This window comes from Lissotriton helveticus, chromosome 3_1, assembly GCF_964261635.1.
Source record: "Lissotriton helveticus chromosome 3_1, aLisHel1.1, whole genome shotgun sequence".
NCBI classification, from domain to species: domain Eukaryota; kingdom Metazoa; phylum Chordata; class Amphibia; order Caudata; family Salamandridae; genus Lissotriton; species Lissotriton helveticus.
The window spans coordinates 1,400,747,745-1,400,774,870 of NC_136061.1; the positions used below are offsets into that span (position 1 = coordinate 1,400,747,745).

General features: G+C 42.5%; 1 protein-coding gene across 6 annotated transcripts in view; it reads left to right on the forward strand.

Moving 5' to 3' along the window:
- Positions 1-27,126, forward strand: part of KALRN (kalirin RhoGEF kinase) — a 1,598,314-nt gene that overhangs the window by 529,059 nt on the left and 1,042,129 nt on the right. For all 6 annotated transcript variants that reach the window (XM_078682047.1, XM_078682045.1, XM_078682043.1 and 3 more), the window contains exon 5: positions 1,738-2,250. In XM_078682047.1, the coding sequence (XP_078538173.1) occupies positions 1,738-2,250 (513 nt within the window). The remainder of the gene's footprint in view (positions 1-1,737; positions 2,251-27,126) is intronic.

Here is a 27,126-nt window from a genome sequence, read left to right on the forward strand (position 1 = left end):
GATCAAATCAATATTATTTTGATCTGTTGTCGCAGGGCCCCTAGACGGAGTGGGGCCCATAGGCCGGTGCTTACATTGCCTTTTTGGTAATCCGGAACTGCGCTTCCGTGTTCCGCAAGGGCCTTTAACAAGGGGATGGGCCTTTAATGGGCGGTATAGCTCAGCACAGAAGTCTATAAACCTATTACAACATTCCACCCCATGACGGTGGAACATCGTAATTGAGAAAACAAAGGCATGGAAGAGCGAGGGGGTTGAAATCTCCTGCAGCTCTGAAACCTTTTTTTCACAGCTCTTGCTGTGAATGTTCAGCTGTTCACAGCAGCGTGCAGGGCCATGGCTGATAACTGTTGATCATTCCCAGCAAGAGCTGTGAAAGCAGCCTCTCAGAAATCTGTCCCTGGTTCTCCCCGCCTTGGGTAAACTTCTTTTTTGTAGTTCAACCAAGCCAGGCAGACCCAGGAGCTGAGTAACATTTACCCCTCCCTCCTTCTGAAGCCCCAGTGACACTGAGCTAAGGGAGAAGGAAAGAGAGAAATGTTTCTACTATACATATCCTGAGGTCATGTATTTAAAGGTGCTGTCATTCGTGATGATGAAGGAAAAAGAAGCACTGTAAAATAAAATAATTGACTAGGCTTACACTATTTCCTCAAGTGAGTTGAGGAAGTAAAGATTGATCCCAGGTGTCACACGGCACAGCTCAGCCACCAGACTTTCATGACAAAGGTCGCACTGAGCAAGCTTTTTGCATTTTGAATGCCACCTGAACAGTGAGCAGCGTTCAGACGGGCTTCCCATCTGTATAAAGACCATGGTGGGGCAGAGCTGGGCAGACCCTTACTAGCAGGATATCTGGGGAGTCGGAGAGCACGATTGAACAATGAGGTATATGCGTGGGTTCCGGGCGGGCAGAAGCCATTTGAAGGCTTGGCTCGTTTTGTGCTCAAGGGCCCAAGATGACCTCGAACTGAGACAGAGCCAGGTATCTGGCTTGAGCGTTCTGTGACTCATCCGCCTCTTGTTGTCACTACACAAAACAGAGGCACTATGTAAATGAGGACAGAACGTAAACAAAACAACCTTCTGTTAGGTTCTGGTGTGCTTCAGAAAGAGGACATGTATTGCTTTAATTTTACAATTCTGCTGTCTTTTGAAACCCAGATTGGGAAAACACTGTACATCATGCCTAGATTTTGGCGAAATTAATGTCAGATGCTGGTTAAGACGAGAAAGGAGAAATAAAAGACACTGTATTCTCCAAAACAACTTACAGAAGCATATTTTTACCCATGAAAATAAATGCAGTCATTAATTGATCTTTAGTGACTGTCCTGCTAGCCATTAATATCTGACAGTGAAATATTGCTGCAGGGTTTGCAGGCTGGGTACTATCATAAACCCGTGAGCAGTACCTAAGAGCCTCTTCATGCCCAGCCTGACCTTATGCTCTGCTAGAGAAAAAAGAGCATATCATTGTAATGTGTTGACCATTGATCAAGATCTCAGTAAGATGCATATTCTAATGCAGACAGCGACCAGTGATGAAATATGTATCGTGATCATTAACATATGCCTATGTAAGGGAAAAGTTTGAGTATTTGCTTTGAGTTGACTTACTGGGTGGAATAAGACCGTTTTTGTTCCTCTTGCATGTTTACAATTTGTGTTCCTTTGCGTGATTTCATCCTTGAGCTTCTAAATAAATTTCTTTTGTGGCCTTTTATTTGTATTTAGACCAGTATGGTGTCCGTCGAAGGCCTTTCAAAGCTGGTGGATCCTTCTCAACTGACGGATGAATTCGAGGGGTCCTTGGACTACAACCACGACGAATGGATCGACCTGCGGGTGGCGCTGGAGGAGTTCTTCAACAGCGCCATCCATCTGTTATCCAGATTGGAAGATCTTCAGGAGATGTTGGCCAGGAAAGAGTTTCCAGTGGACGTGGAGGGCTCACGTAGGCTTATCGATGAACACACGCAGCTGAAAAAGAAAGTGCTCAAGGCTCCCGTGGAGGAGCTGGACCGTGAAGGCCAGAGGCTGTTACAGTGTATCCGGTGTGGTGATGGCTTCTCTGGTAGGAACTGCATCCCCGGAAGTACGGACTTCCAGAGTCTGGTGCCAAAGATCACCAGCCTTTTGGATAAACTGCACTCCACGCGGCAGCATTTGCATCAGATGTGGCACGTGCGCAAGCTGAAGCTGGATCAGTGTTTCCAACTACGGCTCTTCGAGCAAGACGCAGAGAAGGTAAGCTGGCCTGCTTGTCGGTTGCTAGGAGACAATGACAGGAGGGGGGATCAGCTGCCATTTTCCCATTATTAGCAACATGCAGATCTCATCTACATTGCAAATCCCGTGTTGGAAGCAGATGTGCATTATGGGGCTCTTAAGACAATGTCAGTGAATTGATTGTTGAGGGTAGCAAACGTAATGAGAGCCAAAAATAGTCTGCCTTTCCAGTGAATACAGGGGATGCCCAGGCATGTATCTGACAGACGGGGGGAGTAAGCTCGCTTTTAACACATTAAGCTCAGACACAAGGCTTTTCTTGCACTTCCTCTGTATGTGGGTGACCGTGCGCCGCACTGTATTGTTGTTGGGTAGAAGAGAATTACGAGATGAACCTGAGTTTGTGTTCCTCTACAGACATATTTGCTATAGGTTGCTCCTCCCATGTTCATTCTAATAAAGATCCTTTACAGTAACACCTAGCAGCTTGAGCGTTCGATGAAAGTTATGATAGATTTTATAATGAGTGGACCATGAGCTGCTTGTGTCTCAGTCAAGAGAAGAGTGGCTTGGTTACCCACTTTTTAGATTCCATCTGGTCAGTGCTAACATGCAGTTTTTTGCTTATTAGAGTAACTGTATCTAAGAACTCTTAAACTGTGCTTTTGATCTACTAAACCGATTTGAAAATCCAGAGTTGTGACCTAGAAACAGCAAGTTGCCGATTTTAAACAAGCACATTTTTTAGTTTTTATGTAAGTTAATAAGGAATCGGCCTCCGTTTAATAAATGCTGCATATTATCCCGGGAGATTGAAAAGGAATGGATACACTTTCTTTCACTGGTTACCATCTATTCTCATGTTCAAGGCGTCATTTCTAATTTCTGATTAATCTCACCTGTCTATGCCTCACACTGACAACTGAAATGTTGGATATATGTGGAGTCATCAGGAGGACCGCCTTAAAATCTTCTCAGCCGTTTGAATTTTAGGAGGAATAGAGAGGAGAAATGCATAAAAGCAGCAGCACAAGGTGCCAGAATTGGAAGTGTTCTTACTAAAGAGTACAGTGCAGCGATAAAATAGATCGTTCCAATAATGTTCGCATTATTTTTCCGTTTCCCAAATATGTTTTAAAGCACCAAATTTTTTTTAATGTTGAAAATTGCGATCTGCAATAGCAACATTTGAAATGTATACTCTGGACAATCGGACCGTTATGCAGAGCCATGCTAACCACAGCTTGCGCACCGGAGATGTTCTAGTTAATTATTGGAATGTCATCATCTTCATGAAATAAACTTCTTACCAATCTATCAGCCAGATTCATCATCGGCATGTTTTGCGAGTCTGTAATAGCGAATAATAAGGAATCGCTATTACAGACTCGCAAAACGGGATTCATGTAGGAATCGCAATATTTATTGCGATTTCTACAGCTTCCTTATTTGCGATTAGCTAATTGCTAATCGCAAATAAGGAATAACTCCCCATTCATTCCTATGGGCCTAAAGGCCCATAGGAATGAATGGGAAGACATATCAATGTGCGAATCGCGATTAGCGATTCGCATTTTGATTTTGCGATTTCAAGGGTGCAGGGGTGTCCAAAGGACACCCTGTTGCACCCCTGAAATGACCTTGGATGCTGGTGTTACGCACACACATGTCCTTGGGACATGTGTGTGTGTAACATACAACTTAGAAAAATGCACTTAAGTGCATTTTTCTAAGTTTCCGCTATTTACCACGAGGTTTGACTTCGTGGTAAATAGTGGCCCAAATTTGCGAATTCGCAATTTTTAAATGTTTCATGAATTGCATTTAAGGAATCTCAAATAGAGATTCCTTAAATGCAATTCCTCGCAAATATGCGATTTCGCAATTAGCGATTTTTGCATTTGGGATGATGAATCCCAAATGCAAAAATTGCGCTCGCAAAGGGCCAGATTCGCAGAATCTGGCCCTTTGCAAGCCAAATTTTCTTTCATGAATCTACCTGTATGTCTGTTGTGGGTTGCTCAACAATTCTTATTGTTGGCCATTCCCATGTGGGATTAAACTTGCTGCTGCAGCAAAAGCAGGTAAGTGAATTGGAATTTCCGCAAAAGGTTTCACTGAGATGACATGTAGCGACAATGCAATGAGCCGGAATAGCATCGCAAAGTAAGGAGGTAGGAATAAAGCCATGGCAGATGCTTCCATGGGAGTTTGTACAGCGTTCCCCCTAACCCCTCGGTGTTGAATGAGTGTAGGTTGAATGCACCTTACCACAGGGCTCAGAACCTCTGTGACGCCATAGGATCATATGAATTCGCAATGGGAGCAATATTGGCACCATAGTATGCCATAAATAATACATATCGCGCTATACACCTTGTACCTTAAAAACACTAGATACTGAGGGATTTAAATCAATAACTCTTTGCTTTCTGCACCTATTACATTAAAGATTAAATCAGACCAATGCACAATAACTATCTTAATCACAGGCCTGCCAACTTTCAGATAAATCTCACTGTGTGAGAGTAGGTGGGAACTCAAATGGGCAGTGGAAGTGGTGGAAATCTAAGCCCCTTGCTTTTAGGAGGCATGAGTGGGCAGGGTCTTGGAGGGGGGCGGGGTCTTTATGCTGAGAACTGACCTTTCATCCCCACACCCAAACCAAAAGCTTCAAAGGCTGCTGGCAATGTCAGCCAATGTCTTGGAGAGTTTGCAAAAACCCTCATGGACATCCACATTTCCCAGCTCCAAAGATGAGCTTGAAACTCACGCACAGGGGTTTCCAGCTCATGCTAACTCCTACCCAGTGATATCGGCAGCCATGACCGTGTGTTTTGGTAGGTCTGATATCCTAACAATTTCGCCTGGTGCACTCGGACCTCCCCAGGATTGCGCTGTTAAATGTTACCCTGAGACGTGAGTAGAGTTACAGGCCCAAACAGTGGTAACAGTCAGAAGAAGTAAAAAGTCTGCACAGTGGTCGGTAGTGGTGAAACAGCCTGGGTCCATCCTGATGACAGGTGTTAATATGGGGGACAGATATGAAGATTGGAGAGTTGCAACCACAAGTTGGAAAGAAGGGTCTGATGCAGTGCAGGTGATATTCTGGATGCAGCCACAATCTCAAGAACAAATAATGTAGACCTTCAGTCTGAATAGGTGGCATAATTCCAAACAGTGTTTCGTGCCAAAGCAGCAGTTAGTCTATGTGGTGCAGGGATTCCTACCAGCACAGATGGTCTTTTCTCTTCTAGGGTCTGATGGCTAATTGTCTCTCTCAAGACCATTCTTGGAATACAGAGTGAAATTAGAACATCCTTCGAGCCAGTTATGTTCTGCAATGGATGTAGGCTGGGTGTGCTTGGAAGCATGCACAGTAGCAGACATTAGATGAGTAAAGTGATGGAGCTCCACGTTTCTAAGCTAAAGAGAGCACTGACAGTTGTACATCGGAGTCTAATGAAGGTGCCGGCCTCCCTAGCCACCTAATATACTTTCTGGGCTGGCATCTGGAGGGCTTGTCTCCAGGCCAACAGAGTAGCAAGCTACAAAGTAGCTCATCCATCCTCCCTTGCAGCATCAGAACAGAGATTTGTGGGTGCATAAATGATGGAAAGCCCCCAGGCAAAAGTGCACCTCTTGTCTACTAAGGTTCATGTCTGTTTGAGAGGACACTCTCCCCTAGGTGGCTCCATTAATCAATGAAGATGTATGTGTCCTTTCTGTGGCCCTAACTTCACATTGTTAAGGCATACCTTGGATCTAGCCCTTACTTAGACCAGTGCCACAAGCATACGTCCCCCTTGCTCATGGAATAACACTGACTGCTAAATTGGTCCCATCCTCTGCGGATGTCAACCGGAGCAGCACAGGAGAACAGAGTGCCCTTTTCCAGTGCAGGGCTAATCATTGGACTCCTCATAGCCTCTCACATACCACAATCGGGTAGGAGTACCACTATCTGCCTCTACGCCCTCTTCCAGGGCCAATGGGCTACATTGAATTCAGTTCCTTAGATGGCCAATACAGCTGAGTTTCCTCAGGTCCTGATGGTAACCCGGGTAGCTGGGAGAGATACTCTCGCAGGCAAGAAGGAATCTCCATCTCAGAAAACAATAGCTCCTTTGCCCACCACAGTAGCCACTCCTGAAGGGCACATCCCAGCACATGTATTAAAATATTTCTGTACCCCTTACAATAATTATCTATTTATTTAGATGTCGCCCTTCCCGCAAGATAGCTGACGCTTTATGTACAGCTAGGTTTAACCTATTACCTGATTTAATTGCACTAGTTTTGTCAATATCCCAAGGATTAAAGACTGTTTTCACCCTGCTCGGATTTGAATATATGATATGCTGCAGGAGTGATTGCCCGATCTCTCCGTAGGCACTGAACACCATACCTACTCGTGGTTTTTCGTTGTACAAATCGTTGCTGTCAGTGTAGAAATCCAGATTACAAATCGTAGTCTTTTTAAAAATGAAAACGCAGACTAGGGAGCATAATGTGTGGCTTAGAAGAAGTGATCTGGTAATGCTTGGTGCAGGTTACACTCTGATGCCTGCACTGAATTATTTTACGGCATATTGGCAAGTTGTGGGCTCCAGCAGCCTTGTTTTAAAGAGTAAAAAACGATTTCAGTTCAGGAGAATAAAACTATCCCTCATTTTTCTCGAGGAAGGTGTTTCTTTGCGAGGGGAATATAAGTGATAGTTTTCCCCAAAACATCTACTAGAGCAGTTACCCTTTAGCTGATTTCCCAAGAGGGGAATTTGTGAGTAGACATAACATAATTTCTAAAGCTGTATTGCTACTAAATTACATGTTTCCTCAAGAAGCGGTACCCTGTTGCATCAGCCATTGTTCCCGTTAATTCAAGGGTGCAAAAGGTGTGTGGTGTTTCTAAAAGGCACCAAGAGCTGCGGAGTCGCAAACGTCTTCTGAGTTTCTGGATGTTTACAAGCGATACCTGCAAGAAATGTGGCTATGGTTTCTGTTGAGTGGTGGGAGCTGCACTCTGGCGCCAGACGAGCTGCAGATTACAGGTTTGTAGGGGTTAGGAAGCAGCCATCAGAGCAATTAGAAAAAAAGACAGACTAGATGCCGTTTCCTTCATTGTGACTCTATTCAACTCATGTCATGACTGTGTTGTCCCGAGGTTTGAGGGATAGATCACATTTTTATTTGTCTCAAAAATTGTCACATGATATTAAAAAAAAATGCCTCCCCTTTTCTTTTTTTTGGTGCATGTATACTTGCATATGCTCAGTCCTCACACATGTGTACATACATGTTTATGTACAGACAGAAATGAAGAGCTACCATATGCCTAGGTCCTATAAAGACATCAGAGGTTTCTAGTGCCTAAGAATTCACGAGGCAAAAGCCTAAGAGAGTTGTAAACATCACAAAAAGCATGAACGGCACACCTTTAACCTGCTCACATGACACAAGTGTGATTTTGAACCAGTCCTGGCAAATGGGACTTGTACGACAGTATTGAAATAACAAAATAAAACTACAAGTCTCTGCATTCTTATTACCTCTGGATGAGAAATCAATGAAACATGCCTGTCTTCAATGATGCCTCAGTGATGTAGTCTATGATGCGATTTGTAATATCAAATGTGAGGTCAAAGTCAAAATACTCTTTATTCAACAAAATTGCCACAAAAGATACATATAAAAACAGTCAATAAATAAGAAATGTAATTAAAAAAACAAATACCATTAACAATCTATGCATGTTAAAAACATTGTTTAAAACAATAATTCATAGCGTTTCATGGTGTGATTTGTTACTACCCTTGTTACAATTGCAGCAGCGGTCTCCTAACTTTAGCTGAATGTTGAATTAAATTAACATTTGCTAATCATATATCTTCTGAAGAAAGCTTTTGTAAGAATATAAAGGCAGACCTATGATATCTAAAATTATTTTTACATAATAACTGCACCAAAAAACGATTCCTTGGTGCTTCAGAAAAATGGGGAAACAAAAATAAAGTGAATGGTTGATTGAGAAGATTATTTATCACAAGGTCAACAAGGTACATTCTCTGTTAAATTCTTCACAGGAAAACGTTCTAAAAATGCATCAAATTGAAGCTAAATCTGGTTAGGAGAAGCCTGTGGTGGACATTTGTTATAAACTTAAGATACGGTTCAATCATGAGAGTTTGGAAATTTCAGCATAAAAATTAAAGTTGATTTGTATGCTGCAGAGAGAATCCTAGCTTCTCTACATTTATCTTCAACCGGGATTTTCAGATGGGTTATCGCAGGGAGATTACCCAAGGATGGTGTCGATCCGAGCTACCAGTAGCTCCCACACACTTTCAGAGTAGCACACAGCCCTGAGTTAATTTTTAAGTCTCGCCTAGGCAGTACATATCGAGACATGTTGTATCCACTCCTTTACGAAGTGTGATCTGCGCCTAATAGATGCCTTTGTTGCCTTTGTAAAGAAAGAGTTTTTCACCTTTATGCTTTACAGCACTGTTTTCATTTTTTGTCCATTAATACATTTAAATGAGGCATCTTTGTTTTATAGGCTTTTTGAATTAACCTAGTTTGTCAAGCTGGCCACTTCTTGAGCAGGCGCATTGCGTCCATTTTTTGGGACTTACGACCCAGGGCATAGAAATCGCAATAAAGCCTTGTTTCAGTATGACTTTGGCGGAGGACGGAGTGAACAGAGGAATCGTTTGTTTATTTTCATTATAAAATGTTTTTATTCAACTGTAATAAATTTTCTCTTGTAAACACACGAGCGCTTGTATTTTAACTCTCCGTTTGCTGTTGCCTCTTTCCCCACGAGGCTGCTGCTTTTTCCGTACTGCTTTGTTTTTCTTGTCTTCGAAGGAAAGTAGTGCATCGTGTTCTGGTATGAAAAAAATGAATTAGATAAAGGAAAAATATAGCAAACCAATAATAGTTATACCGCCCGAATGGTGCACATATCGTTGTGTGACTTTAAATGACTATTGACTGAGACATATTGATATATCAAAATTAAGAAGCCATTTTATTTGATTTATTTATCTTTTCTTTTGCATTGATAATGCTTTTTTTCTTTTTTGTTTTTTTAGGAATAAAACAGGATATACAATTCATATAAATACATGTATTACATATATTCACATCTTAGTGCAGACAAAGAAAAACAGTGATAATACATAATAACAATACATATAAATAGTGCTATACGATATATTCGGTCGATGGAAGTATGGAGGAAGGCAAGGCGGTGGAATGGAACTACGCGCGGTTCGGCCAAAGGGCCTTCGTCAGGAGACCGTCATTCGTAAACTACAGACATAGTGACGTGCAACAAACACCTAAACCCAAAAAGATACATAAAAAGATATATAAATATATATCAGCCGTTTTTATGCAATACATTATTATGTCTTCTCTTTTACATAGCACACTAAAGGGTCAGTGAATATTCTATTCTTTGATACATATAGCAGCAATGACCTTATTTCATTTGAATCAGCTTGTATTAACATATATTACATCGTCTCTCCTAGTCTTTATATAAATATTCAAGTTTAATATACATTCATATTATTGTAGGTAACAAACTCTCTGATATCCTTGTATATATTTTTGTATCATACAAAAACTATATTTAACATTGCTCGTGTGATACTAGCTTCATTCTCTTGCTTATGTAGCGTTCATTACACATAGACCACAGGTTACAGAAATGGGATGAAAAGAAAAAGAGAAAAAAGAGGAAAAGGGGGGGGGGGAAAGAGAAATGCCAAGCTTTTTATAGCAACAAGACATTTCTGTAAACCTGCTGTTACTTACATCCGTGATATTGGATGGTATTTCACTTTGATATTCCTCAAAGGGTCCTTAGTTTTGACTGCAGTGATTCGTTTATACTGAAAGAAGAAAGGGAGGGATTGTACAGAAGGCTAAATATTTGGCAGATCATAAGGGGATTTATAGCCAATTTTTTAAAACAAAATTATAATACCTTATGGGATTTCTTTTTCAAGGTCCCAAATGGTTTAATGCTGGTATAAATAATTGTTCTTCAGTATCGCTGTTGATTCTGCCTACTTTTTCATGCGGAGGTGAAAAACACACAACCACATTTAGTTCCTTTTTTTTTTTTTTTTAATATAATTAGTTTTATATAACAGGGTGCTGCCACCTAGATTTTTAGATAACATTGATTGGGTTTGCTAACTTATTTCCTTTTTAGGTTTGGCCTTGATTGTCTTAAATGGGTCAGGACTCAGGTATCGCATGTTTTAAGACATTATAGAAATATTCAGTGCAGGGCCCGCTGTAGGTTTGATCTCAAATTATAGTGAGCTCCTTGCTGCTAGAACTATACTTTAAGGGTTTAATAAAATCGATGGTCATTAGTATCTCCACAATAACTTGGCTTAAATGTAGGCGACCTGCTCTGTAGGATCAGTGTTCATTATTCATATTCGAAGCCCGAGACACCCTTGTTGTTTATTTTTCGCTCTCTGGAACCATAGAAACAGTTTGTGTTTTACACGCTGACCCTCGCAAGGATACTAACAATGTTTTTTAGTTAACAGATAGTCTAGATATTACCTGTTATATATCTTTAAGGTGAATTTTCTGGTTAGCGCTCTACTCAGTCAAATTATCTAAAGGGGAAGAGAGATAACAGTAAGCTTCTTCCCTATATTTATAATGGGCTGCATAGTAGATGTAACAATGCTGCTCAATATTCGCTGTCTTAGGAACATACCTTCGTATGTTTATTGCCGTTCATCGCTCGGGGTTCTGTGATGTCGTCTGCTTGTCTTCACTCTACAAACAGAATGTTTCTGGACGGCATTTATATATGGCCCTGGTTTCGCCTAATTAAGCCGATGTATTGCAGCCGATCTGATTTTGTTTGGCGCAATACGATGACGGGGATGTTTTACCTCGACGCTTCCTGATTCAACAACGTTATAGAAAGCGGACTGGGTTTTAAACATCTAAAAGCGAAATGGCGCATTGAAATAACGCAATTGTCAAACCCAAGCTTTTCCTGGTTAGACAGAGGTATAGAAAACGGGCTAAGTTGTAGATATATATATATCGTCCTGTATTTCGAAATAGGCTTATCCTCCCTAGTTGAAATAATAGAAAACGGACTAGTTTGTAGTTTCTTCTTCTCTCCATCCTTTGATCACGGAGAGAGACGATACGTTTCATATTAGTAGACTTTCTTTCTTACATGTTTTATTTTTATAATGATATTCTGATAATTATAGTTTTTATTTATATCATAACATGTATATAAAAACAACAAGGTCGGAAATAACGCAATTGGTGCAATTCTTCGTAATTTCCCACCATTCGAAACATAAATATCATTTGGTGTCTCTCTTTAGGGTACTATCTGGATGTATGTGAAAACCAGGGGATATATCAACCCATTATATGATTGCTTCTTCCCAAGGAATGTCAGAGTTCAATCCCAATCTTACAGTATCCAAAATAAATATCCAGTATACTTCGCGTTTACGCCGAATTTTGTCTACATCAATTCCTGGTTTTGCCACAATTTTTTCCAAAATTGTCCATCGTATTTCTTCCGGCTTATGGTTATAGTCCACATAATGGGCTACTAGAGGAGCATTCATTTTTCTTGTGCGGATCGCTGATTTGTGTTCCGTGACTCTGGTATACACCGACCGCGCGGATTCCCCGACATACCCCTTATTGCATGGACAGATAAGTAAATATACAATATTCGTGGTCTTACAGTTTGTCATGCAAGTTGAGGAAATGAAGATGCCATTAAACTTGAGATCTTTAGTCTCAATTGCTTGTGGACAGATTTAACATATTCCACATTTGTGGTTGCCTATTACCGGAGCCCCGGTAATAATATTTCTTTGGGTTTTTTCCTTTATTGTTTGCATTCGTGATCTGACTATTAGGTCTTTGATGTTTTTATTCTTTTTATATGCAAAAAGGGGTTTGGGGATCTTATCAATGCTAGTTTTGTTAACATTCAACACATGCCAATTAGAGTACACGATTTGGCGGATCTGATTATTTAGCAAGGAGTGTCTGGTAACACACACCAAACCAGCATCCCGTTTGGTTTTGATGTTTGTTAGAAGATGCTGGCGATCATAATATCTTGCTCTTTTGTATGATTCGCGTATTAATCGATGTGGGTAACCTCGTTCCTTGAATTTCTCCTTCATTACAGCAGCCCTCTCATCATAATCAAATAAATGGGTACAATTCCTCCTCAGTCTAAGGAATTGGCTGAAGGGGATGCTGTCCTTTTGTGATGTTGGATGAAAGCTGCTGTAATGAAGGAGTGTGTTCCGCGCGGTGGGTTTTACAAAAAGGTCCATAACCAGCTGTCCATTATGGTGTTTAATCATTAAGTCCAAGAATTCTATTTCAGAATTGCTAATTTTTTCCGAAAATTTTAAATTGGAGTCACAGGCATTTAGCCACAATATGAATTCTTGTAGTGTGTCCTCATTATCATCCCAGATGAAGATAATATCATCGATATATCTTGACCAGTAAAATACCGATTCAAAAAATGGTGCCACTTCATTAAAAATGTGCTTCTCTTCGAAGTGGGCCACATAGATATTTGCAATTGTTGGGGCGCAAGAAGCGCCCATACTCATTCCTTTTATTTGTTTATAGAGATTTCCTCTAAATTCAAAGATGTTGTTGTCCAAAATGATGTTAAGACAGTCTAAGATAAAAGGCATGTTGCAATCGATATTAAATGATTCTATAAACCATTTTGTTGCTTCAATTGCACCTTTGCTTGGAATATTTGAATAAAGGCTTTCCACGTCCAATGTTACTATCCATTGCCTGAAAAAAATGAAAACATAATGTTTTTCTGAAATTGCATGGAAATATTGAGTGTGTAACGTAACCAAATGCATACATTTTTAATAAATGTCAAACGCATGTGCATACGAACATTTAATACCCTACATCATATATTGCAAGAAAACTCCATTTGCCTTTCATATCACCTATACTAGTTTGTCAAGATGGCCACTACTCGAGTGTATGAATTGTGTCCATTTTTTGGGCCCGAGGGCAAAGAAATTAAAAAATAAAACCTTGGTTCAATGTGACTTTAGAGGTGTACGACACATGATGCCAACATAGGGATCTTTAGTTTCTTTTCATTATAACATTTTTTATTTAACAGTAAGAAATGTCTCTCTTGTAAACACACGAGCGCTTGCATTTTAACTCTCCTTTTCAGTTGCCTCTTTCCCCTCCGAGGCTCCTGCTTCCGCCATCACAGTAAAAATTAAACTCTTGGTAGAGCACACAACCAAGTATTCTTCTGGGACTATTTTGTTCAAGTAACAGCCTCCTTGTATGTAACCTCTTTTTGGTAACAGTTTATCCTGTTTTGGGAATAACGAAGCTTTGTACTTACAGAGGGTCAGAAAGGCTACAATATTTACACAGTTTTAGATATTCTTCCCCATATAGCGATCTGCGGTTAGAGTTTTGCACCCCCACTGTATTACTTTTTCTGCATTGAATCAATAAAATAAACGTTGCATTGAAATCAAAGCAATTTAAAAAGACAGAACACTTTTTCAGCTTTTCGCTCTCAACCACAGATTACTGCCCCGTGGTGATCATATCCACCCGCCATTGCTTTTGGATGGATATAGTCATATCTTCCTGGGACAAGTGTGCCTCCCAGAATCGGAGCCCACTAACTTCAAAAAGCCATCTCATTCACAATAATAGGCACATCCCACTCCATTCCAAACAACCACAGTCTTCACCACTTCACTAATACACCACTCCAAACTACCAACCACAATCCAATAACCCACATTCCTGTACAAACTACCACACACCACTTCAATCTAAAACACCCATAACCACTCACACAACCCTCGCTTATCCACTTGTCATATTGATCTGTTAATCAGATTAATTGAGCGGAAAATCCTTAGTCTTAAAACTATTTGCTTTACAAAACAACACTATTTCAATAGGGTGAGAAGTTGTGTCCAACCCGTGCCCAACTTCCCATTTAAAAAAAAATAAAAAAATGTACGTAGCTATTCAAAGTGCCTTGTTACCCATAATTACAAACAAGCATCAACATAGCCAATAGGTCTCGCCTATGTAAGAGCTATTGGCTTTGCCAATGTGTTTTAACCATGTTTTACAACAGCGTGGCTGCTGTTCAGCATTGCTAAAAGTTAGTGGCGTAGAGGAGATTGGGGTGGAGTGGAGTAGAGTGGCATGGAGTTGTGTAGAGTGGAGTGGCGTAGTGTTGTGGAAGGAGAATGGTGGATGGCATAGAATGGATTAGAGTGGAGTTGCATATTGTGTCACAGAGTGGATTGGAGTGGGGTGGTGTAGAGGGAGTTGTGTACAGAGTAGTAGTGTGTCTTAGAGTGGAGTAGATTGTCAGAGTTGAGTGGTACAGAGTGAATGGGGTAGAGTGTCATAGAGTGGAGTGGCATTATGTAGTGGAGTCAAGTTTTGTAAAGTGGAGTGGAATGTCGTATAGTGGCATGACAGAGTGCTGTGATGTGCGAGAGGCAGAGTGTTATAAAGTGAAGTGTCGTAGAGTGGAATAATGTGTCCAAGAGAAAAGTGGCGTGGAGTGGAGGGCCGTGGAGTAGAGTTTTGTGGCGTGGCATGGCGTGTTGTGGTGATACTGTTGAGTAGTGTTGTCATGGTGGAGTGTTGTCATGGTGGAGTGTTGTCATGGTGGAGTGTTGTCATGGTGGAGTGTTGTCATGGTGGAGTGTTGTCATGGTGGAGTGTTGTCATGGTGGAGTGTCGTGTTGTGGTGGAGTGTCGTGTTGTGGAGGAGTGGGGTGTTGTGAAGGTGCATAGTGTGGGGTAGTGAAGTGGAGTGGAGTGGAGTGGAGTGGTGTACTGTGGAGTATGCATGATGTGGTAGCGTACTGCCAGTACAGATAACACATTTTCAGTTGAAATGACCATTACATTCTCACAGGCACAAAGTTTTACTGCTAAGGCTATAGAGTGCACAAAAGGCAATGTTTGGAAATGGCATCACCTAGTATATTGATTTGTTTTGTTCATATTCAGCTACACTTCAAAATAACAAAAAATGTGCTTTCCTTGTTCTGAAATATCTGCACAGTTAATTTACAGACGTTTACATTTTGTTACAAAAAAAGCCTTTCCTTGTACAACTCCAGATTATGTTATAATGATTTGTATAGCATACTAATCACCTGAGAATGTATCCAGGTGCTTGGGTAGGTGTGAGGTGCCTATGGTGATGTATACGAAGAGCTAGGTCTTCAGCTTCTTGTGCTACCCAAGAAGTGAGGAGGCTTTGATGTGTTGAGGGAGGTTGTTCCATGTCTTGGGTGCGATGTAGGCGAATGGGCGACCTCCAGTTCTGCTTTTGCAGATGTGAGGAATGTGTGTGAGTGAGATTGTCAGATAAATTCTCTAACTTTGAAGTCAGAGAAGGAAAAGTAAATGCCAAGCCCTCGCTGAAGACATTTCCTGACATTTGACCTCTGTCTTTGAATGTGCAGCAAATGTGACAAGATCAAAACAAAATGTAACAGAAAGTAAGCACTTGTGGACAGTAAACAGGCCAAAGTCAACTAAAGAGGGGAGAGGAGGGGCATGTATCCCCCCCCCACACACTCAACCAGTCTTTTTGAGCCCCGGTAATCCATCCCCACGGCTAAAATCAATAAAAAGTGCGAGTTGGGCACACGGCCCCCAACCCTAAGTATAATTCGGACCAGAGGACCCCTTTCTCCATGACAGTACCTTTTTTAAAAGGAAAGCACACACCCCACTCCCAATACTATTTTGGTCCTAGGGACCCCATCCCTGGGGCCCACATCAGGTATAGGTTGGTGCCCCCGTGCCCACGCCGACCAACACAGCGGAAGTTATAATTTCTCCTGCCCTGAGGGAGCAGCTGCTTTTTACATGTTGCCTTCACACTGGATTAATATGTGTTTTGTTTCCCTGCCCACACTGATGCGGCCAGGGAAACAAAACACCAGTCTTCTCCCAGACGGTGGAAGCACTTTAAAATCTCCGGCTGGTTGGGAGCAGACTTCATGTTTGCTCCCCTTTGGCAGGATTTTTAAAAATGCTCTTGCTAAATGGTAGCAAACACGTTTTCCTGCCCTTGCTAGTGCTGGCAGGGAAATGACTGTGTCCTGGGGAGCCTGCCCCATGGGACGGGGTCCTGCGGTCTTTTAAAGGCTCCGCGACCCCGTTACTTAATCTCAAGAACCTGTCACAAGATGGCAGAAAACAAACTTTACAACCCCTGCTGTGCTCTTTCTTGCCCCATCCTGCTCTACACCCTTTGTGTGCAAAGCACGCTTAGCATGCATCTAACTCATAGATACAAGCTAGGAATTTCAGTATTCTTCATTGTCCCCTTCCTTTTCATCAAAGTGACGCCCTTTAAGTATTTCGGTTCCCAGGACCTTATCAGTGTATGTATACCAATTTTATTTATAAAATACGTGAATACGTAACAGCCAATAAGGTGCAAGTAACCTGTTTAAAAACAATCAATATGACATGTCACGCTGTTCATTGTATTTCAAGCAAGATGAAGGCAGAACACCGAAATGCGTCCTTGTACTAAAACATATTCTTTGAAGGGGCCCCGTGAAGGCAGAGTGTTCCTTTGAACTAGAGCGGTAATTTTTCAATGGTTCCACCTCAATTTTATCTGCACCCGTCTAGAAGAGTGGAGTGTGCGCCCATAGGTGGACCTGGAGTAGTATGTAATTGGGGCGTTTGCACCGCCAGTGAGGCATTGGGACACCGTCGCCGGCGTACGTCAACAGTCATCCAGAACTGTTGAAGACGCGGCCATATGACAGACTCCTGTGCCCAGTGCCACGAAACCTCACGGGAGGACGAGGGGCCCCCCAAGGAAAATCATATACACAGCGAGACAAGGTACGAAGATACAACACATGACGAACTTGCATCATGCACGGAGGGGGAAGATGAAGATTGTGTCTTCCCTGGAAACTCTATATAGACTTTGAACCCCCATAAGGACATTTGTCTGAGATATTTAGTCCTATCTCTGTTTGAATATGTAACAGCCAATAAGGTGCAAGTAACCTGTTTAAAAACCATCAATATGATAGGTCATGCTGTTTATTGTTTTAACCGCTTCGCCTCGGCGGACATTTCACCGGGGTGCGGCCGAATTTGACACGTTCGCAGATCGGACGGCACACGGCGATCCTCCGCACACGCCCACCGTGACATCGTACGGCCGTCCAACGAATGGGAAAGGTTAAAAGCAAGCAAGATTAAGGCAGAACATCGAAACGCGTCCTTGTAATAAAACATTATTTGAAGGGGCCCTGTGAGTGCAGTGTTCTTTTGAGCTAGAGCGCTAATTTTTCAATGGATCCACCTCCATTTTATCTTTAGCCGTCTAGAAGAGTGCAGTGTGTGCCTATAGTTGGACCTGGAGCTATATATATATATATATTCTAGGACCATGCTAGCGACGCTAGGACCTTACCTTGGATGTGTTTTCAGTTATTTTATATTTAACTTCCTGATCTGGTAGGGTATCTGTGATGGCAGATCCTGGTTCAAAACTGGATTTCGATGAGACTCTTACAAGCAATATCCTCTGTGCAATTTCAGATGGGAGAAACATTTGGCAGAATTTCCAGCTGAGTGGCAGATTGACAAATCACACTGTAGGTGCAAACTAGTCCACTTGGCTATATATAGTATTTATCCAACAGGAAAAGCAACAGATCAAAAACATTGCTCAGAATAAGGCAGGAGGAAATCAGAGGAGGGCCTAATAGGGCGAACCAGCTCTCACACCTGTAGCTGAAGAGCCACATATACATTTTCTTCTTAAGATCAGATTATTGTATTCCTGTTTGTATATAGCTGAGTATACATGACTACAAAGAGATGCCTTCTCTGCAATGTATATTCCAGACTTTCAGAGGGCTTTGATCGATTGTCAGGACCGTCCCAGGGAGTAGTGGTTTAGGTACTTGCAAAAGGGCCTTGGGTACCTCTGTGAGAATGCCCTAGAATGTTGGCAAAATGTTTGTAAAATAGTTGGGGGATTTTACATGAAAACGGTGCAGTTTCTGCAGTGTGGCTACAATGGATTGCTAATGTATATTTTTGTGCTTTTATTGCACAGTTGTTGGTACTTTAATGGGTGGTTATTTTCTAGTTCTAAAGACACAGGTAGAGGCGGGTTACATCATGGAGCAATATTATTTCAAGTACCTCAAGAGGTTAATAATGTGTGCTTGCTTTCTGAAGCCCTAAGGTGCTTCGATATTGCAGCAGGAGCTGCAGATGCTTGCACAATCTATTGGGAAGGAAAATACCTTGCATAGTAATGGACATGCACCCCAGCCCTGAATGCCTCAGCTGCAATGATGTCTGGATCTGTGGTGCTGATTTGTGTTGTCCTGGGCGAACACAGTTCATGCATTTGCTCCATTAAATAGTTCCAGGTCTTTGCTGCAATGTGGGAGAAGGAGCGTCCTGCACTTCTGCTTTTATAGATAGGGAGTATGGGCAATTGAAAGGGAGGTAGAGCGTAGTTTTGTCGGTGGTTGGTGGAAGTTCAAGCGGTGATTAATGTAAGCAGGTCCTTGGTTGTGTAGAGCCTTGGGTGCGTGGGTCAGCAGCTTCAATTGTCATCTCTTCTGTACGGGGAGCCAGTGAAGTTTCCTGAGGTGGGGTGTGATGTGGGTGTGTCGGGTAAGGCCGAGGATGAGTCTGGCTGTGGCATTCTGTAAGGTCTGAAGTCTCTGTGGAAGGTGTGCAGCAATTTCTACATGGAGGGCATTGCCGTAGTCCAGTCGGCAGGTGATGAGGGCTTGTGTCACGGTGCATCTCGTGTGTGGGAATGGTGAGTTTCGTGCCGATCCTTTGGTTTCCGAGGTTGAAGATGTGGCAGCTCCTGAGTGAGTGGATTTCATGGTGGAGGTGGTGTCCTGGATAGAGAGGATGCTCCATGTGGTCAGTGAGTGGTTTGTGTCGGTTACAGTGGTGGCATATCTGCCGAGGAAGTCCGTAGGTCTGGGTTGGAGTTCTAAGTTTCTGTATATGGTTGCCATCTTGTTGTGGAAGAAGTGGATGAAATTGCTGCACAGCTTAAGTAGCCCAAGTTTGGTGGTTGCAGCATACAATGTAGTAGGAATGAATAGGCATTTATACCTGTGTCAGAGGAGTGAGGCCTACAAACTCACTCATGCTACTGCATGCTTAACTCATCCTCGACTTACATCAAGTTAGTATTTAGCGCTGTGGAGCGCTCATGTGTGGTTGCATGTGTGCACTGGGAGTATGCATGCTTGTGAATTGTGCAGTACTTGGAAGATTCTGGGTCCATTTCGGGGGATCATGGGATGGCTGGAGGATGTTGTGGTTGTAGAGGTATCCCCAAGACAGGCTTAGGGATAGCTGTATTCCTGTAATTTGGGTGGGACAGACTGGAGGAAGGGAGAGCCAGTTTCTTTGTAGACTTCAAAGGGTGCTCTTTGATCGAGGTAGAGGTCACTGGAAAGGGGCTTAGGCACGCCTCAGGAAGGAGATGGGGCTGATAAGAGAATCATAATGAGTAGGCTCAAGCACCTGAAGTAACCCTTTGATACACATAAATCCGGTATTTGTATAGTGCGAACTAATCATCCTTTAGAGACTCTAGGGGGCCTTCAGGAATATTAAGGGAAAATTCAGGCTTGCTTTCACTGTATACCAGGTGCATCAATAGTGCTTTTGAAAGGAAAGTTCCATTTTATGGCTGAATCAAAAGTCCACAGTGTATTTCAAGCAAATTTCCGCTACCACCAAGTTCTTATTTAATTTGTTACTTGCCTTCAAAATTAATGTCCACAAGCACTAAGTGCACAGGGAAATCCCTTTTGCAAACCCTGGCTCTTTGAAAGTTCACTTTCCCAGTTGAGGCGGGCCTTCCAATTAGGCCCTTCCATCACTACTCAGTCGGTGTCCAATATTGCAGCCGGCGGGCACTCCTTTAACAAATAAGTTCCAAGCGAAACCTGACAAGAGGAGTGCCTCAGCCTCGCGGGTCGGGGCCCATCACAGATGTGTCAGACATCTCAAAATATCCAAAAGAAAAAACGTACTCCTCAGTAACGTGAAACAGGCCACACCAACGATGCTCCATACATTCTTTATTCCGAGGCAGGAAAAGCATTACGCGTTTCAGCTCTTACGAGTCTTAATCATATGCAAATGTTCTGTGGGTGGGTTTGTTAGTTTTTAAACTGTAGCAGGAACTGTAATACTCGGGAACCCACATATTCAACAAATATCAAAGGAAAGACCAGGGGCAATCAAAACTATGGCAGAAATCCAAAACACAATGGCCACTCAGATTGGAGAGATTTGGCAGGGTTTATTGGCGAAATAAGGATTGCAAGGCGTTTAAAGAGACTAATGCCGTCAGTGTATACATTGAAGGGGGCTGCTTCATCATTCCTCACAGTATCATTGCAGAAATGCATTTGGAAAAAGCCTTTGCAGGCAGAGATATTAAAATAACCATCAACATTTTATTTTAAATGCACATCTGACTGCTCATGCAGCCTCCCATCTATGCATGAGTCAGAGGTACTGCTTTGCCAGTACTGTTTAGGAGTTCAGGCAGGGCCGCTTCCAGTCATCATGGATGGCTCCACGTGGAAACCCGTGATAAGCCTTACTGCCAGGGAGTGGGTGCTGAGAGCCAATGACTTCAGCAGGATTCAAACCAAAGATACCCTAACAAAGAATTCATTTTAATATTGAAGGATGGTTGACATCGTCCGCAGCTGACAAGGAGAGTCGGCCGTCGAGGGGTTGCCACAGTGGCTGAGCTTCAGCAGCTAACAAGCATTGGAAATGCAATAGGTCTCGCAGCATTAGAGTTAGTGCTTTTAGAATTGTTTATGGTTTTTTTTGTAAATCTTTAGCATTTTTGTTTCCTGTAGCCAATGCTAAAGAATTAAAAAAAAAAAGCCATAAACATTTCTAAAAGCTCTAACTCAAATGCTCCGAGACCTATTGCACCGTGTGAGGGTGAGGGGTTGAGGGTGAGTGAGGGTGAGTGAGGGTGAGTGAGGGTGAGTGAGGGTGAGGGTGGGTGAGGGTGAGTGAGGGTGAGTGAGGGGTTGAGGGTGAGTGAGGGTGAGGGGTTGAGGGTGAGTGAGAGTGAGGGTGAGTGAGGGTGAGTGTGAGGGTGAGTGAGGGTGAGGGTGCTAGTAATTACAGGAAATTAGAACAGGAAATAGCGTAGATGGAAAGCGTTTAACAAAGTGAAAATTAGCACATGAGGTTCTGCAAACATCCTCATCGGGGTAGCACAGATCGGCAACTCTAAAAACACATTACTTGAACAGCGAATGAGACGTGAAATGTATTAGGTCACCTGCCTTATAAAGGATTTAAAGGTTAATAACTAATTAGAAATAATGGTCTCACTCCGAAGATCTATTAATAAACCTCTCAGCTCATTAAATACATTCTATACGCCGTCACAGCAGGCGTTTTTAAATATCCGATAAAGGGAAACCCTACTGAAAGGATTCGTGCTGTTGCAGGGAAAATTGGTTCCATTTGAAACCCCACACGTCACGGGGTTCAACTCACAGTGACAGAACTCCAATGCACCGCTCAGAGTGAGATGACATGCCCTGAATGTTAACTCCTCTTTACTTACACGCACCGCCGGCGGTGTAGATGTTAAAAAGTGGGCTGGGTGACGTACAGTAGGCCAATGCCACTGAAAATAAAGTCTGATCAGCTAGCGGCCAAGAAAGTCGCAAAGTCACATACATAATAAAGCATCTAGGTTTCATAAAAGGTTAATGCTCCCTAAAAGCACGTTTATTCTTCGTGCTGAGGAAAACGAAAAAACCGAAAGAAGCGCTTAACTCTAGTATGCTTGCAACGTATCCTTTTGAATGAGCACCACTAGACATGCGCAGTATTTAACGCTTTCAGTGAGGTTCGCGGCACCATGCCAACAGCTGCACGGTGCCTCCCTTGCGGGTGGCGACATTACGCTGCCAGTGCAGGAGGCCCAGGACCAGTGACGTCAGCTGCGCGCACACACACACCGCACGTCGATGCAACCAAGACCGACGCGGCATTACAACACTGGCAGGTCCAGGCGGATCTCGGGAGCCCATCATGGGAACACAGAACAAGAATGAGCCCTCAGGAAAAGTTAAAAGGCTGCATGCGCTTGCTAAAGCCGACTGCCTAATTTAACCAGCATGCAAAGCAGAAAACACACGCTCATGAAAGTGTCTTGTTGTGACCCACACAGGACACGTTTGGAGCGACTTTGACGGTGTTCAGTAGCAAACGGCAATCGTTATAACACGTCAGCCCGCCTATGCCATAAGTAAAAGTAGCAGTGCCTCCGTGTAGAAGCATGAAACAAATCGTACTCACCTCACGGTAGAAGTAGGAGAAATGCGACACGGCGGGAAGGGGAGGGGGCGGAGCGGGTAAAATAACAAACAAGACGGAGGGAAGAGAGGGGAGGGGGGAGGAGAAATGCGACACGGCGGGAAGGGGAGGGGGCGGAGCGGGTAAAATAACAAACAAGACGGAGGGAAGAGAGGGGAGGGGGGAGGAGAAATGCGACACGGCAGGAAGGGGAGGGGGCGGAGCGGGTAAAATAACAAACAAGACGGAGGGAAGAGAGGGGAGGGGGGAGGAGAAATGCGACACGGCGGGAAGGGGAGGGGGCGGAGCGGGTAAACCAAGACGGACGTGCACGCGCTTTTAAGCTCAATGCGCATGCGCATTGAGCTTAAAAGTCACGGGCACTGCAAGGAATCGCCACGATTCCTTGCAGTGGATAAAGAGTGGATAAGTCCCAATACTCTCGCTTGCTCGATGCGCATGCGCATCGACAGGCGAGACCTAAAAAGCGACAGATCATATAAGTGAGGCTGACATGTGCAAACCCTTTGTGCCGGGTTTTGCTTTCCCAAGAAGGAATCGCTCTTGAGTGCTAGCGACAGCTTTGTGTGATTTTTATGCTTCCTTGCCTGTCCTCGGTTGACCTGGGCCCATGTTCGAAATAGGCCAGTGATACTATAACAGTGTTGTGCTGGATAGTAATAATTATTACTGCCCTCCTGAAAGGGCGTTACTCATTACCACACGAGTATGACTGCACTGACTTCACCCATTCCTCCTTTCAGATGAGGGCCTATGCCGGTAGTTATTGGCCGATGATAGGTATCCTGATTGGCTGTCTCACTCACAGTCGAACAATGAATGTCCCAATCTTAAACAAAGGATCCGATAAGTAAATGATTATTTCCTTTCCATGTTTATTTTTATTTGAATAACACTGGATATCATAGATATTCAGGAGCTTAAGGAACAAAACAAGAGCGGAGTACTGGCAAATAGTGCTTAGACCACTGAGTCGATTATCATTCTGTGCTCAAACGTTTTGTGATAGTTCATTCCAGATATTGGATACAAGTACAGAAATCTTGTGCCTCTTTCTTTTGCCAAAGTCAGGAGTTGTACCTGGAAGAGCACATGACTTTCCCAATGGTCTTGAATAGATGCTCCCACTGCTTAGTTTCAGTCTTCCCTAGACTGATCACAGAAATAAGGAAGCATCATCTACATTGTACAGCTTCAGAACATAATGGAAGGAAGCACATCCAAGGGATGGGCGGAAAAGCTAAAAGATATACAACTCCAGAGCCAAAAAAGGAAGAAAAGATTTAGGGTAAACATACTGAGGAGTACCCAAAGTGTTATAGCCACTACTGAGGATATGGGTGACTTGTAATGTAGCTCACCTACCCACTTGCTTATACCTGTACTTGTCTGTGAGGAGTGTAATCTGGCCAGTTCAAATGTCATATTGCACAAAATTCAGGCTTTAAGAATAGTGTTCAATGAATAATTGAGGGTTCTTAGTGTTGGTACACAAGTGGTAGTCATCTTGACTTTGGAAGGATATCTGACCTGATTAAATGTGGGGCTGTCGTCACCTTTGCTTGAATTGAGTCTTTAAAATGCCTGCAAGTTGCGTCTAAATACTTCAAATCTGTGACCCTATAGCAGCTGTCCTTGACCTTTTGGCTTCTGGGGATTATACATTGTAATGCCGCGTTATTCCTGCACAGCCAAACATTTTGAGAAACATTTGTTCAAATAACCTGTTGACAAACGATCATCGACCTGAAAGGAAAGCGTTAAAGCCATTTAAATGGATGTTTGCCCATTGTAATGACTCATGCGTCAGCGGGTGGTCTTGCACTGAAAGCAGTTTTAGGCTATTTCTAGAAAGGATCTTCTAGGTCACGATTGTGCCAATATTTTGATTCAGCCATAACGGGAGGGGATCATGGATCTATGTTAACCCTGTAAACTTCTACGTTCTAAAATGAGTATGGTCAATGTTTCGGTTTCTTTTTTATGCACCACAAGGCAACTTATACATTATTTTTCTTTTTGTAATTGTCTAAGAAGAAAAACCATAAATTAAGTTGATAAAAACCAATATTTTGATACACCCACTTACGGGTGAGTGTCGGGCATCTCTCTCAACCAGTATGTAAATAGCACTCAGTTACACAAAGGATAGAGTCTTTAGTATCTAGGCATTTATTCAAACTTAACCTGACTAAATAGATGTTATCTCCCTCCGTTTATTCTAGTGCTTAATTTGTGCCAGTGGTTGCTTGTAGTACACTCTCGTTTTCGGGGACCCGCACTTAATTTTCTTTAGAAGAGTTTGACTCCGACTAAGAGAGTGAAAGGCAGAAAAAAGAATAAGATGGAACATGAGAAAGATAAGAAACAGTGACAAACGGAGAAAGCAGGGATGAAGATCAAGACAGTGAGATAATTGTAGGGTGTTGGGCAAAGATCCATGAGGCAGAATCAAGATGAGGCGGTCTTGGTATTTGGCACTGATTCAGGGCCGGCTTTGGGGCAGTGCGACTGGTGCGGCTACACTGGGCGCTGACCTGTGAAGTGGGCGCTGAACCCAGTGGGGGAGCGCTGTGTTTAGCAATAACTAATGATTGGAGACATGAGGGGCACTTTAGCCTGTGGTAGTGAGAGAATTTAAGGAGGCAGTCACTGGGTGTGGGGGCGCCAAAATTATTGGCTCACAGGGCGCCACTAGCGCTAAAGCCGGCCCTGCACTAAATAATGTCTTGCTTTACAGTCTGTACTGGATATCTCCCCTGCTCTGGCTCCTTCTGCGATACGCCTGGCATTATCTTTGACTCTTAATTTAGAAACAGCCATATAGGTTTGTGTTGTTTTTCATTTTCTGATACTTATAAATACGTCAAGACTTTATTACTTGTTCTGGACTTGAGTTACACCCATCTTCCGGTGCTTTTCAGATTTGGTGGTGACAGATCTATTCTCACTGGTTTAGTTATTTCTTCTGCTCTCTGAATGCAATCTCAGTTCTTCTGCACTGGGGACCTTTAAAGTAACAGATGTCACTTAAATGTTGCTGAATTGATTTAAGTGCCATTTCCTGGAAAAAAAATCTGCATATTTAGGTAGAAAGTTGTAGATCTCTGGAAGGTAAAAGCTTACCCACAGCAAGCCCAGCAACTTCTTTCTAAGAATGAAGAATTCTGTGTTTTTGCTTTAAAACTGTTTCTTTACGTTTTACTGTCATCTTTCATGGTCATCTTTTCGAAAAGATGGCTTTTACAGTGACCTGCGATTTTTAACCTGCCTTGAACAACAGCTCATTGCTTCAATTCCCTATTTCTGTTAACCTTTCTGTTTTTCCTCTAAGCATGTTACTTTTTGTTGTCCTTTTAATCTTTAGAATATGTAATTTCCTGTATTTTCAAATTTTTAGATCAATCCAGAGAGTTGCTGGTTTACCGCTTAGAATTTGTAAAGTCCAGTGCTAAGTTTGTGCAAAGTTAAAGGTGGTAAATTATTAATAAGAATAATACAAAGGACTATAAATGGCTGCACAGTATAGATCAATAGGCTTATTCATCAGTGGGGCGATGAAATGGTGCTACGGCAATTATGAACAGAGGAGTGTGCGAACAAGCTGTTAATTACTTTTGCAAGGAGAAAGGCAAGCAGCCCAGTTTTCTCTTTAGTGAAACTTGTGGCAGCGGTCCGGGGGCAGCTGGTAGGATTAATTTAACCAATAATGGGTTCCGTGTCCTTCATGGATATGTTATGCTGGAGGAGTGTAGAGTTGGTATCCGCTCTGTTAGCTGTAGATGCTGGTCTGATACTATTATTTTTCTCTTGCACAGTCAGCTCTTCTCCTTGGGGTTTTTCATAATCTAATTTCTTATTCGCTCAAACGTATTAATAATGGCATATTGAACTTGTATTCATTCTCCAATCAATGCAACTGTTGTTCTATTTATCATTTGGAATGGTAAGGATTTCAAAAACTTTCAGCCTGACTCCATTTTTTAAGTCGGTTTCTTTTGCCTCCCTAACCACCTGCCAGCATTACAAGCTTGTTTTGGTGAATTGTAATTTACCTTCATTCAACTACAACTATTTGGCTGAAACAACTTCAAACGTTCTTGATAAACCAGCTCTGTGATTGTTGTTTTATCATTTTTGCATGTGTTTTAGTGGTACCAGTTTGTTGATAATATTGCGTATTGTCTGTCCTTATAAACTAATCATCATCCACATCGCTGATCACACACAAAATATTGACAATTGGCCCATGGTTATGACCGTGCAGTCAGCAAAACGCACACAAATGCATCACTGGTGTAATAATCAATGGGTATTGAACATACATTTCAATTATGGACACAAAGCAGTCAAAAATTGACATTTGTGTAGATATGTAGGTTAATTCTACTTTCTACAGGTACCTGT